The 12997-nt window shown below is 40.3% G+C and overlaps 1 protein-coding gene across 1 annotated transcript in view; it reads left to right on the forward strand.

Annotated features, from left to right (window-relative positions):
- The window catches only part of ABCC2 (ATP binding cassette subfamily C member 2), a 64448-nt gene that overhangs the window by 4429 nt on the left and 47022 nt on the right, over nt 1–12997 (forward strand). Inside the window, exon 3 of the mRNA XM_059661039.1 lies at nt 11689–11814. Within this exon, the coding sequence (XP_059517022.1) occupies nt 11689–11814 (126 nt within the window). The remainder of the gene's footprint in view (nt 1–11688; nt 11815–12997) is intronic.

Raw genomic sequence — 12997 nt, forward strand, 5'->3', positions numbered from 1 at the left:
GCAGGGGGGGGCAATGAGAGGTGACTAGGCCAGCAGGGGGGGGCAGTTAGGTGTGACCAGGCTGGCAGGGAGAGGCAGTTAGGGGCAACCAGAGCAGTAGAGGAAGGTAGTTGGGGGTGGCCAGGCCGGCGGGGGGGGGGGGGGGAGCAGTTAGGAGCGACCAGGCTGGCAGAAAGGGGGCAGTTGGGGGCGACCTGGCCAGCAGCGGAGGGCAATTAGGGGCAACCAGGCAGGAAGGCAGGTGAGTGATTAGGAGCCAACAGTCCAGGATTGTGAGAGGGATGTCCGACTGACGGTTTCAGACATCCCCCTAGGGATCCCGGAGTGGAGAGTGTGCAGGCTAGGCTGAGGAGACCCACCCAGGCATGAATTTTGTGCCCCAGGCCTCTAGTTTCATCTAAATGGAATCCTATGAGGTCTTTTATGATTGGCTTCTTTTACTTGCCTAGGTTTTCACGGTTCATCTATGTGGTAGCATTTATCAGCACTTCATTCCCTTTTATGGCTGAATAATAGTTCACTGTTTGAATATATCACATTTTGTTTAACTTTTATAAACACAAATCTCTATGGAGAAAGAGAAAAGCAATATATTTGCTTTTTTCCCCCTGTAGCAAATAATCCACTTGCCCTTGCTTATGGTCTTAGGAGCTCCATTTATAATTTATACTTTACTTTTTTTGTCCTCTATTTTGAGGGTGAAGACACAGATTAGCTTTCTCTTAAAGTTTTCAAAATAATTGGTTTTTCTCTGAAAAAAGTCAAAGTATAATTCCTCACAAAATAAAACTTCTCTTCTACAAGTATCTTCTTAACTCACTCCTCAACTTGATTTTATTTTTCTGCTTCTTTTTCTATCTACCTTTGGGCTTTTGTTCCTCTCCCACTTTCCTGAATAGCTGTTACTGCCATTCTTGTTTAGTCATGAGTGCAGTGTTTTGCCGGGGTCCAACCCCAGCAGGTCCAGGGGTCCCCAAAGGTGTAGACGGAGTCGGCGAAGAAGGAAGGACACAGAGACAGTGTTCAGTTGATCAGCAGCCTAGCCAGGATCTCCAGCCAGGATCTCCAGCCAAGTTCTGGTCTGGATCTCCAGAGAGGTTCTGCTTAGGATCTCCAGCCAGGTTCTGTCCAGGTTCTCCAGCCAGGTTCAGTCACCAGGTTCTAGTCAGGTTCTCTTGCCAATTTCTGTAGTCAGGTTCAGTCCAGGATCTTTTGCCATGTTCTCTCGCTAGGTTCTGTCTCTAGGTTCTGAGGCCAGTTTCTGTCCAGGATCTTCGGCCATGTTCTCTCCAGCGAAGTTCTTCTGTCTCTAGAGAACGTTCTGTGTAGGTTCTGTGCCTAGGTTCTGAGTGTAGGTTCTGTGTTCTGAGTTCTGTCTCTTTCTGTCTTGTTACATCTGTATTTATACCAGTTGATTCAATCCTATCAATCTCTATTACAAAGGTTAGGGCGTTTCTTATCTCCATTCCAGGGAGTAAAGATTATGTAGCTTAAGCATGATTGTTCGTAGTTAAAGTGATTAATTACCCGCCTGGCACTTAGTTGAGGGGTTTTATTCCCTCCCTAACTTCAGGGGAAAATCCCTACCTGGGGATTCAACCTTTCTCGGAGAGGTGACCTTGGTTAAAACACAGCGCCAAGAAGGTGAGCAAACATATTAAGAACCGTATGCCATATATGCCAGGTCCCTTGAAATAGCAAGGATGGACCGGCTCCCGGCAGTGTTTACCTCACCTGAAGTAAGTTCATTTGCTTGACCAAGCAGGTGAGAGACTCTGGAAATTTATTTGTTTAAAGGTGCATCCGTACTGGAAAGGACTTGATGCATAGTTAATTGAATGAATTGAATTACAAAATGAGTGAGTGAGTGAGTGAGTGAGTGAGTGAATGAATGATGTCATAGTTCTAGGAGAACAGAAGAGAAATCTGGTTCTGGTGGTTGTGAAAGTGCTGAGGTGTGAGGAAGATGTATAGCAAAAATGAACTTGTGTTGAGCCAATGAGACGTGGGAATCATCTTCAAGTATTTGCAAAAGTATAACACAGAAGATTGCATAGCTGGTGCTGAAAAGTTTCAGAGAGCAAGATCAAGGTAAGTGAGTGGAAGTTGTTCCAGGGAAGTCAACTTCGGCTAAATATACAAAATAACTTGCTAATAATAATAGCTGTCTGATAATAGAATGAACGGAAATATTGGAACTGAAGTTAGACATTTGTCTGCCAGGGAAGTGGTGGAAGTTGACATTCTCTGTAGTGGGTAAAAGATTCAACCAGAGTACCTTGTCATTCAGAAAGTGCTGGGAAAAGGAGGACTGAAGAGATGGAGAGATATTACATATGGCCAAACCATTCTCCTTCCTTTCTTAATACTAATGTGATTGTATCTCCTTAGGGAATTGAGTTTAGTAAACTCAAATTGAAGTTCCTCCAATAAATTAGAGATCAAGGGCAAAGACTATTAAGGACTTGGTAATCATTAAACTGCAAGATTTCCCTGATCCTAAATAAGCAAAGTGTGTATATGTTTCTGATTATAAAAATTATTGTAGAAAGTTTGGGAAATCGGAAGTTTGTCATCCTAAAAATCTATTGGTAATTGTATCACTCTGATATGCTCTTATTAACATTTTAGTATGTTTCCTTCCACTCTCTTAAAAAGAAAAGAAAAGAGTCTCTCACTGAATTGCATACTTTAAAATGGTTAAAATGGTTAATTTTCCACTACCTCCCAGTCCTATTGTCCAGGCCATTTAAAATTATTTTGATGGCTACCTCCATATCTGCAAATGATATATTTATACCTGTATTTCTTGATCTATCAAATATGTGTATATATTTCTGCTCTCATTGACCCAATTCTCAGCTTCCTTTTTCTTTCTTCCTCTTCCTCTCATTTTCTTAATTTTGTATGATTATTTTCAGTTCTTCTGTTGGTTACCTTTATACCTAAAAATGATCTGCCATCAATTTTAGACTCTACATCTTGATGCCTCTTGTGTAAAATGAGAGAATCAGGGCTCCCAAATTTCTTGGATCTAGAGAACATCCTCAAATAAAAATTTCAGAAAATGTAACAGTAGATAAAGTCTCTACGTCTTTGCTTTCTGAAAATGTTCATCTGAATATGGAACGCTAGGCTCACAAAAGATTTTTTTTTTTTCATTCTGAAGATGGCACTACATTGTTCTCCTGCATCCTGAGCTATCGAATTAGGACTTCCTCATTCCTTGTTATTCTCTCTAGAAGCTTTTGTCCTCTGTATTCATTTTTTAAAATATATATTTTTATTGATTTCAGAGAGGAAAGAAGAGAGAGAGAGAGAGAGAGAGAAACATCATTGATGAGAATCATTGATCGGCTGCCTCCTGCACGCCTCACACTGGGACTGAGCCTGCAACCCAGGCCTGTGCCCTGACTGGGAATCAAACCATGACCTCATGGTTCCTAGGTAGACGTTCAACCACTGAACCACGCCAGCCAGGCTCTCCTCTTTATTCTTGATGTCCTGAAATTTCATGAGAGGCTGTTTACGTTTGATGGGTTCTACACTCTCAACCTAAGTACTTTTGTTTTTACCTTACACTTTTAATATATTATATACTAACTTTCATATATTACCCTTTTCATTTTTCCCCTCCAATTTTGAAATTCTATTTCTCCCGGACTTTGTTTAGATCGCTGTTGGACTCTGAATTGACCATCCTTCTCAACTTGTCTCTTTTTAAATTTTCTTTTTAAAATTTCTTATTCTCTTTCTATGCTTTGAAAAATTTCTCCAATTGTTCTTCCTGTCATGCTAAAGAGCTTTTGTTTTAGTAATCACGATTTGACTTCTAAGAATTCTTCCTGCTTTTTGAGCGTACCTCTTAAGAAAGCAACAATACAAACCAACAGCCTATTAATGGATGCAGTATCTTCTCAAATCTCTCATAGGATATTAATTTTAAAATAATCATTCTTTTCTGTTCAGTTAATAATTCCTGTTTGTTTCATCCAAGAATCAGTTGTTCTGATTAATTATATTGGTTTTCTTCTTCAATAGTACTGGTTTTTCTCAACTTTCTGGTGGTTATTAGTGTTCTGTTTTTAAAAATATGTTTATATGTTAATGAACATATGTGGGTGGAGTAGGTTCCTCTGCCATTATATATGTCTGCTTCCCCATCTGGCCTCTTCCTGATGGGAGGACTGTCTTTGAGCTCTGAGACTTGGCTGACTATCTGGACTATGGGCTTCCCCCAAGAGCAGGATCTTGGGTGGTACCTTTTTACCCCTACTGTGTGCCCAATGAATTTACTCTGGATGAAGTTACTATGGGGCAACAATACCCCTTCTACCCATTGGGCCTTTTTCAGGGGAAGGATTTTGTTTCTTTAGAGAGTACTCCTGTTTTAGACTGTTTGAGGGTACGGGTGGTAAATAGAATTGTTGTCTGCAGATTTGCAGTGATGGGTTGGGGGTCAGGAAGAGGAGAAAGTGACTGGTGGAACTATACTAGTTCAGTACACGGAATTTCAATTAAGGCTGACTTCTGTCCTGTTTCCCATTCTTACTCACTGTCAGGGCTGACTACAGAGAACAGATTTATATTGGTTAAGACTCTCTCACCTGGAAGTCATACCTGCTGGTTTAAACAGTAAAGAATTTTTCTTATATAACAAACAGTCCAGAGGTAGTGTACTCCAGGATTTGTTAACATAGCAGCTCAACAACATCAACAGGTAGCTGATTGTCTTTATCTTTCTTCTGATTACTCAGCATATCAAGGCAATTGCCAAGCTAGCACATGACTGCAGGATGGTTGCAGCAGCTCGAGGCTTCACACCCATGTCAGTGTCCAGAGGCAGATAAAGAGGTCAGGTGTCCCTATGTGTCACTTCGACAAGTAGCTTTACTGAGATATAATCCACATACCATAAAAGACACCTCTTTAAATTGTGTAAATCAGAGGTTTTTTAGTATAGTCACCATCACCACTGTCCAAATTCCAGAATATTTTCATCGCTCCAAAATGAAACCCTGGGCCTATTAAGCAGTAGCACCCTGTTCTCCTCCTCCTCTCTGCCAGTCCCTGGCAATTCTAAATCTACTTTCTGTCTCTATGAATTTGTCTATCCAGGACATTTCTTATACTTGGAATTATGCAATACATAACCTCTAGTGCATAACCTCTCAATCTGTGGGTCGCGACCATCGGAAAACACATATAGCATATCAGATATTAACATTACGATTCGTAACAGTAGCAAAATTACAGTTAAGAAGTAGCAACGAAAATAATTTTATGGTTGGGGGTCACCACCACATGAGGAACTGTATTAAAGGGTTAGGTTGAGAACCACTGCCTAGTGTCTGATTTATTTTACTTAGCATAGGATTTTTCAAGGTTTTATACATGTTGTAGCATGAATCAGTACTTCATTTTTTTGAAAGTTTTTTTTTATTGTAGTAGAATACACATAAGGTAAAATTAACCACTTTAACCATTTTAAAGTATACAATTCAGTGGCATTAAATACATTCATAATGTTGTATAGTCATCGCTGCTATCTAATTCCAGGGCTTTTTCGTCACCTGAAATGGGAATCTTTTACCATTGAAACAGTTGTTTCTCATCCCCTCCTCCCCCTCCCCTGGCAACACAAATCGGCTTTTGGTCTCTCTAAATGCCCAGTCTGGATATTTCATATATAAATGCAATCATACAGTAGGTGGCCTTTTGTGTCTGTCTTCTTCCGTTTAGCATTATGTTTTCAAAGTTCATCCAGGTTGTAGCTTGTATCAGTATTTCATTCCTTTTTATGGCTGAACTAGAAGCTCGATGCACGGATTCGTGCACTTGTGGGGTCCCTCAGCTTGGCCTGTGCCCTCCCGCAATCCGGGACCCCTCGGTGGATGTAGTAGTGCGCAAAGTGGCATGCAGCTGGGAGGACCCCGAGCCCCTCTGGGCGCTGCGCCACTCCCGCTCATCCTGGCTTCGCTGCACCTGCCGCCACCGCCGCTGCTTGGTAGCACTGCTATGGAGGCGGGAGAGGCTCGCACCGCCACAGCTGGGCTCGCCAGCCTTGAGCCCGGCATCTGGCACCTATTGGTCAGCTGAGCGGCCCTCCCGCTGTGGGAGTGCACTGACCAGGGGGCAGCTCCTGCATTGAGTGTCTGCCCCCTAATGGTCAGTTCACGTCATAGCAACCAGTCAAACAGTCGACCGGTCGCTTAGGGTTTTGTGTGTGTGTGTGTGTGTGTGTGTGTGTGTGTGTGTGTGTGTGTGTGTGTATAATACCCTTGTATGGGTATACCGTATTTTATTTATCTAATCCTTGGTTGATGGATATTTGCATTGTTTCTAATTTTTTGCCTGTTTTAAATAATGATGTTAGGAACATTTGTGTACAAGTTTTTGGGTGGACATAGGTTTTCAATTTTCTTGGGTATATATTTAGGGATAGAATTGCTGACTCATTTGGTAAGTTTATGGAAACTCTATATTTTGAGGAACCAACAAACTGTTTGCCAAAGTGCCTCCACCGTGTTATATTCCTGCCAGCAATGTGTGACTTTCGAACAAGTAGCCCTTCCTTAACCTTTTCATTCCGTGGTCTCAGTCACCTGAAGTCAACCACAGTCTGAAAATAGTAAATGGAAAGTTTCAGAAATAAACAATTCATAAGTTTTAAATTGTGTGCTGTTCTGAGGAGTGTGGTGAAACCTCTTACCATCCAGCTGTTTCGCCTGGGATGGGGATCACTCCTTTGTCTCCATGCTGTATACACTACCCACCGTTAGTCCCTGAGTAGCCGTCTGGGCGATCAGATTGATTGTCTCAGCATTGGAGCACTTGTGGAAAGGAACCCTTGTTTTACTTAACAAAGGCACCAAGTGCAAGAATAGTGATGCTGGCAGTTCAGATCTGCCAAAGAGAAGCCATCAAGCTTATGTATATATATGAAAAAACATAGTGTATATAGTGTTCAGTACTATCTGCAGTTTTAGGCATCCACGGTGGGTCTTGGAACATATCCCCCTGAGGATAAGGGGGGACTACTATACTCATCCTCACCAATACTTGCTATTGTCACCTTTTTGATTGTCACTATCCTAGATGTGAAGTGGTATCTCATTGTGGTTTTGATTTACATTTCCCTAATGACTAATAATGTGGAGCATCTTTTCATATGCTTTTGGCCATTTGAATACCTTCTTTGGAAAAATGTTTTATTTGAATCAACCTTTTGCCTATTTTTAGTTAGGTTATTTGTGTCTTTCTATCGTTGAGTTGTAAAGAGTTCTTTATCTCCTGGATCTATATATCAGTTTGAACGGTGAAGAAAACTTTTCCCAGAAGCCCCCAAAAGCTAGTTCCCACAAGCTGTCCCCACTTCTCTTTGGCCAGAATTGTATCATATGTCCATGGCTAAAGCAGTCACAGGCCAGTGGAATGGAACCATTATCACTGGTTTTAATTCACCTCATAGGGTTGGAAATGGGTCCAACTTCCACCAAACATATGGCTGAGCTGAGTAGGGGAGGTATTTTACAATAGAGGAGCCCTTTTAGGAAGAGGAGAATGGCTGTGAGGAGGCAACTCTACCAGTCAGGGTCCCAGGAGGAAATAGATGGCTGAAGCAAAACAGGATAATATGAGGAAGTTGTATTTACAGAGGAACCTGGAGCATAAGCAGCAAACTTACTGCTCTAGGCTTGAAGGAACAAGAGTGGAGAGTGAATCTGTTGGGGCAGATAGAAGATACAAGCACAGCAACCAGTAATGTCAATCTTAACCCCCCTTCATTGTTGTCTCTTCTTGTGTTTTGGGCGATGTTTTTCTCTGCTTTTACCTGTCACTACTGACATGTATGCTTTTTGTCTTCTAAAACTTACCTGATCTACTGAGCTTACCCTTTTTCATGCATATCCTCAGTGCTATTATGCATTTATTTCTTGGGTACTTTACTACCAGTTCAAGGGGATGGGAAGGATGGGAGATAAAGTACTAAACCGGTATCTTGGACAGGAAACTCTTGCCTTTTTCTAAATTATAATTGAACTCATTGTATATGCAATTTTGTAGTCTACTTTTTTTAAACTTCAGATGATATAAAAAGCATTTCCCTGAGTTAACATTATTCTTCTAAAAAACTTTTATTGATTGATTTTGAGAGAGAGATAGATAGATTTGTTGTTCCACTTATTTATGCATTCATTGGTTGATTCCTGTATATGCCCTGACAGAGGATCAAACCCACAACCTTAGCATATCGAGACAATGCTTTAACCAACTCAGCCAGGGCTAACATTATTTTAAACATAATTCTGATCACTAAAATCATTCATCACATGAGTATACCATACAACTCTTATTTTAACAACTCTTGCAGCATTAACTCCTCCCAACAAATCTCTCCACAACTGTTTTGGGGTAATTTTTGTTTTATAAGTGTTTCACTAGTAAAAATGAGGCTCCAGGCCCAACCGGGTGTGGCTCAATGATTGAGCATCATTCTGTGAACCAGGAGGTCATGATTTGATTCCCAGTCAGGGCACATGCCCAGGTTGTGGGCTCGGTCCCCAGTAGGAGGCATGTAGGAGGCAGCCAATCAATGATTCTCTCAGCATTGATGTTCCTCTCTCTCTCTCACTCTTTCTTCCTCTCTGAATTTAATAAAAAAAATATTTTTAAAAAATGAGGCTCCAGTTAACATTCTTGTGCATAAATATTTGCCTACAATTCAGAATATTTCTTCAGAATAGATTCTTCGAAGTAAAATTACTATATCAAAGTATATGATCAGTTTAAGTCTTTTGAAACATAATGGAAACTTTTCATAATCTAGGAAGATTTTTGTGAACTTATAGTCTTAAAAGTGCATTAAAGTTCATCTTTGCACCCTTGCCAGCATTACATCATATATTTTTAACTTTACATGCAAAATGGCATCATATTGTTTTACCTTGCATTTCTATATGTACTAATACAATTGATTTTTTTGAAATTTGTTAAGATTGCCTGGCCAGAGTGGCTTAGTGGTTGAGCATCGACCAATGAACCAGGAGGTCACAGTTCAATTCCCAGTCAGAGCATATGCAGGTTCGATTCCCAGTATGGGGTGTGCAGGAGGCAGCCGATCAATTATTCTCTCATCATAGATGTTTTTATTTCTCTCCCTCTTCCTTCCTTTCTGAAATCAATAAAAATATGTTTAAAAATTTTTTTGTTAAGATTATTTTTCATTTGTGAATTGTCTATTCACATCACTTGCTCATTTTTTAAAATGGGGGCGTTAGTGTATTTAACTTCCTATCTTTTTAATAGATAATTTACAGAGGGTTACAACATTTAAAAGCTACAAAAAAGTACATGATACTCCAGTTACTCATTCCTGTTTGAGTTGGAAACCATCAATACCATTTCCAGAGATAATTCATACTTGTACAGTAACTACCTACATATATTTTTTCACACAAATGTCAATGTCACATATATACTCTTCTGTGTCTTAAAAGTTTTTCCATTTGGCACATAAAGATCTGCTTCTTTTTATTGGCAATTTGAGATGTTGTTATTTGAGTGTACCATAATTCACGTGCCCTAATGATAGAAATCTAGGTGGTTTCTAATCTTCTACTATCATAAGCAATGCTGTAATAAATAACTTCATAGATATGAGTGTGTCTGTAGGATGAACTCCTGGAAATGAAATTACTGGGCTAAGGGTATGTGGACTCAAAATTTTTATAGATAGTATAAAGTTCCCTGCATTGAGGTTTTTCCTCTAACCAACTTTTTATTATCAAACTTTTTAATATTTGCTAATCAGATAAGTGAAAAGTGGTATGTCATAATTTGAAATGGCATTTTTTTTTATTAATGAGATTAAACAACTTTTCTTATGGTTAAAAGCCTTTTGAATTCTTTTTCTTTAAATTAACCATTTATATTCTACTAGAGGCCCGATGCACGGATTCGTGCACCAGTGGGGTCCCTGGACCTGGCCTGTGCCCTCTCTCAATCCGGGACCCCTTGGGGGATGTCAGAGAGCCAGTTTCGGCCCGATCCCCGTAGGCCCGATCCAGACAGGAGGGTGCCTGGTCCCCACAGGCCTGATCCTGTGCATTGAGCATCTGCCCCCTGGTGGTTAGTGTGCATCATAGCCACTGGTCGACTGGTTGTTCGGTCACTTGGGCTTTTATATATATAGATATTTTGCATTGGTTGTTGGTTTGTTGGTTTTTAAAAATTGCTTTGTAAGAGTTCTTTATAGTGTAAATTGGTCCTTTTTTTACATATGGATTGCTTCATGTATTTTTAATAAATGTGTATGAGTTTAAATATGTAAGCCCATGACAAGGACCCCTCCTTTTCCTTGGCCTGGGGAGCGGTGTGCTGGTTGGTCTTCTCTTTACCTCAGGGTGGGTTCTTTAGCTCCAACTTGCTCTATTTTACCTCCTAACTTACCTCAGAGCAAACATACATTAGCACTGCAAGAGCAATTAGTTTTTCCCTAAAAAACAATTCACAGTCTCATGTGAGGAAAGCATAATACTGTGCAGCATGTTATATACTCCAGAAACAAGTAATAGCACTGTTTCTATGGTTAAAAGTGATTCGTTTCCCTCCTTGGCTGGTTTTCATTACAAAGGGCCCAGTATCTTTGCCTGAGTCATTCTGGATGAATGAGACATGGGAATGAGTTGGGATAGATGGATGGAAGTAAGAAGAGTAGGCAAGACAGTACTAAAGATCTTTATTTTGAGAGTTAAGATGCTGGTGGACCTCCTCAGCAGAGGTAGTAATTTTCCATCCTGATGAGGGTGGGTGATCCTTTAGAACAGTACAAGTGTATCATGACTCATTAGCTCATAGGACAAATATTGATTGGCTTGTAGTCATTTTAGGATGACAGAGTTGCAATTGTTTGCAATGTTAACTTCAAAGGTTATATGGGGAAACAGGTGGGACTAAGACCAAAGAAAGGTAATTGTGTCGTTCCAATTGGAGTGGGGGATCCTCCTTTTAAATCTGTTGCCTTAGGTATCTATTGCTGTGTAACCGATTACATCAAACTTAGCAGCTTAAAAGTAAACAGTTTTTATTTCACAGTTTCTCTGCATCAGGGATCTGGTAGCAGCTTATCTGGGTTCTGCTTCAGGGTCTCTCAGGAACTGATAGTTACTATGCTGGGACTAAGGTTATCTGAAGTTTTGATTGTGGCTAGAGGATCTGATTCTAAGATAACTCACTCACATGTTGGCAGGTCTCAGTTCCTTACCAAGCGAACCTCCACATAGAGCTAGAACGTCCTCATGATGGGGCAGTGAGTAATCTAAGAGAAAGAACAAGGAGGCAGCCAGCTAGTCTCGGGAGTCACACACTGTCACTCCCACCGTATTCTTCTCATTAGAAACAAATCACTAAGTTAGCTCACACTCAGGGAAAGAGGAGCTGTATGGAAGAGAGGCATATCAAAGAATTTGTGGACTTACTTTAAAACCATCACACTCAGCATTCCTCAAAAACACTTAGCATACTTCGAACTTTATTCCATTGCTTGCGCACATGTATCCATTCACGCCAGAAATACTTATTGGCGTGTTATCTGAATCCCTGCATACCATTTTAACCATCAGTTACTGGAACCATTTTATTTTAAAGAATGATATCCTCCTAACAGTGGTCTTTTTTCCTTCCCAGGTGCTTGTTGGGCTTCTTCTTATTCTAGCAGCCATCGAGCTGGCCTTTGTCCTCATAGAAGACTCTGGACAAGGCACGGTCCCTGCCGTTAGATATACCAATCCAAGCCTCTACCTGGGCACATGGGTAAGGCCCGTCACCACGTCTGCCCTGTTTATCTTATCTCTATTCAAAGTCATGTAGCTAGAATTTTACTCTTTTGAAATGAAATAAAGTCCAATGTCATCTACCTTTTTCAAGGGACCTGTGATGAGGCAAAGCTTGATTATAATGGGGCAAAACAAATGTTAGCTTTTCATCTTCTTTTGAACACTGGTTTATAGAGCCTTTTCCTTAGGGCAAGTACTACCTTTAATGACTAAGATATGTATCTTGTGTACTCATATTTTGCCATCTAAGGATCACATGTGAAACTCAGGTTTATTGAGATGAAATAGTTTTCTTAAATGCCATAAATATTACTTTTAAATTGATTGACTGTAGACTATAATCAATGGATCACTGTGTATAGCATTGTTTGTATAAGCTTGATAACAGAAATTGATGTTTCTTCAACAAGCATGATTTTGGGGGGCTGCCTATCCAGTGTTTTAAAAGCAATTGAATTGATGCCATCATTTTAATTATGCCTCATGATTATTTGGATTTCCCGTCTTTCTTGAAAAATCAGGGCCTCCATTCCCGCAGGGCAATGGTCAACTAGGATTGAGTAGCAGTTGCCCCCATGAGACCAGTCATGAGCTCAGTACAGTCTCCCACACTTCACTCAGTAACATGGTTACCCCTGCAGGCATCTTGTTTGGTAACCCTGCTTAGAACAAGCAAAGAAGGGTCTAAGACAGTGATGGCGAACCTATGACACTCATTTTTTTGGTTGATTTTTCTTTGTTAAATGGCATTTAAATATATAAAATAAATATCAAAAATATAAGTCTTTGTTTTACTATGGTTGCAAATATAAAAAAATTTCTATATGTGGCACAGCACCAGAGTTAAGTTAGGGTTTTTCAAAACGCTGACACACCGAGCTCAAAAGGTTCGCCATCACTGGTCTAAGAGGTAGTGTGCTGCAGCCCGCTCACAGAGCTGATTGTGTGCATCTCTTCCCAATCCTGCATCTGGGGACATCATGCTGGAACTTGAAACCCACCACAGTGGGAGTATTTATACCGTGGAAATTGGCAACTGCTTAAATCATGGCTTCTCCCCCTCCCCGCAGAATATTGGTTTACTGAGTTTAGGAAACCAACATTTAATCAATTACACCTACTAATAAGTGAGATGTTACAAGGGAAGTGTTTTTATTGGC

The sequence above is a fragment of the Myotis daubentonii genome, chromosome 13 (assembly GCF_963259705.1).
Source record: "Myotis daubentonii chromosome 13, mMyoDau2.1, whole genome shotgun sequence".
In the NCBI taxonomy this organism is placed as follows: domain Eukaryota; kingdom Metazoa; phylum Chordata; class Mammalia; order Chiroptera; family Vespertilionidae; genus Myotis; species Myotis daubentonii.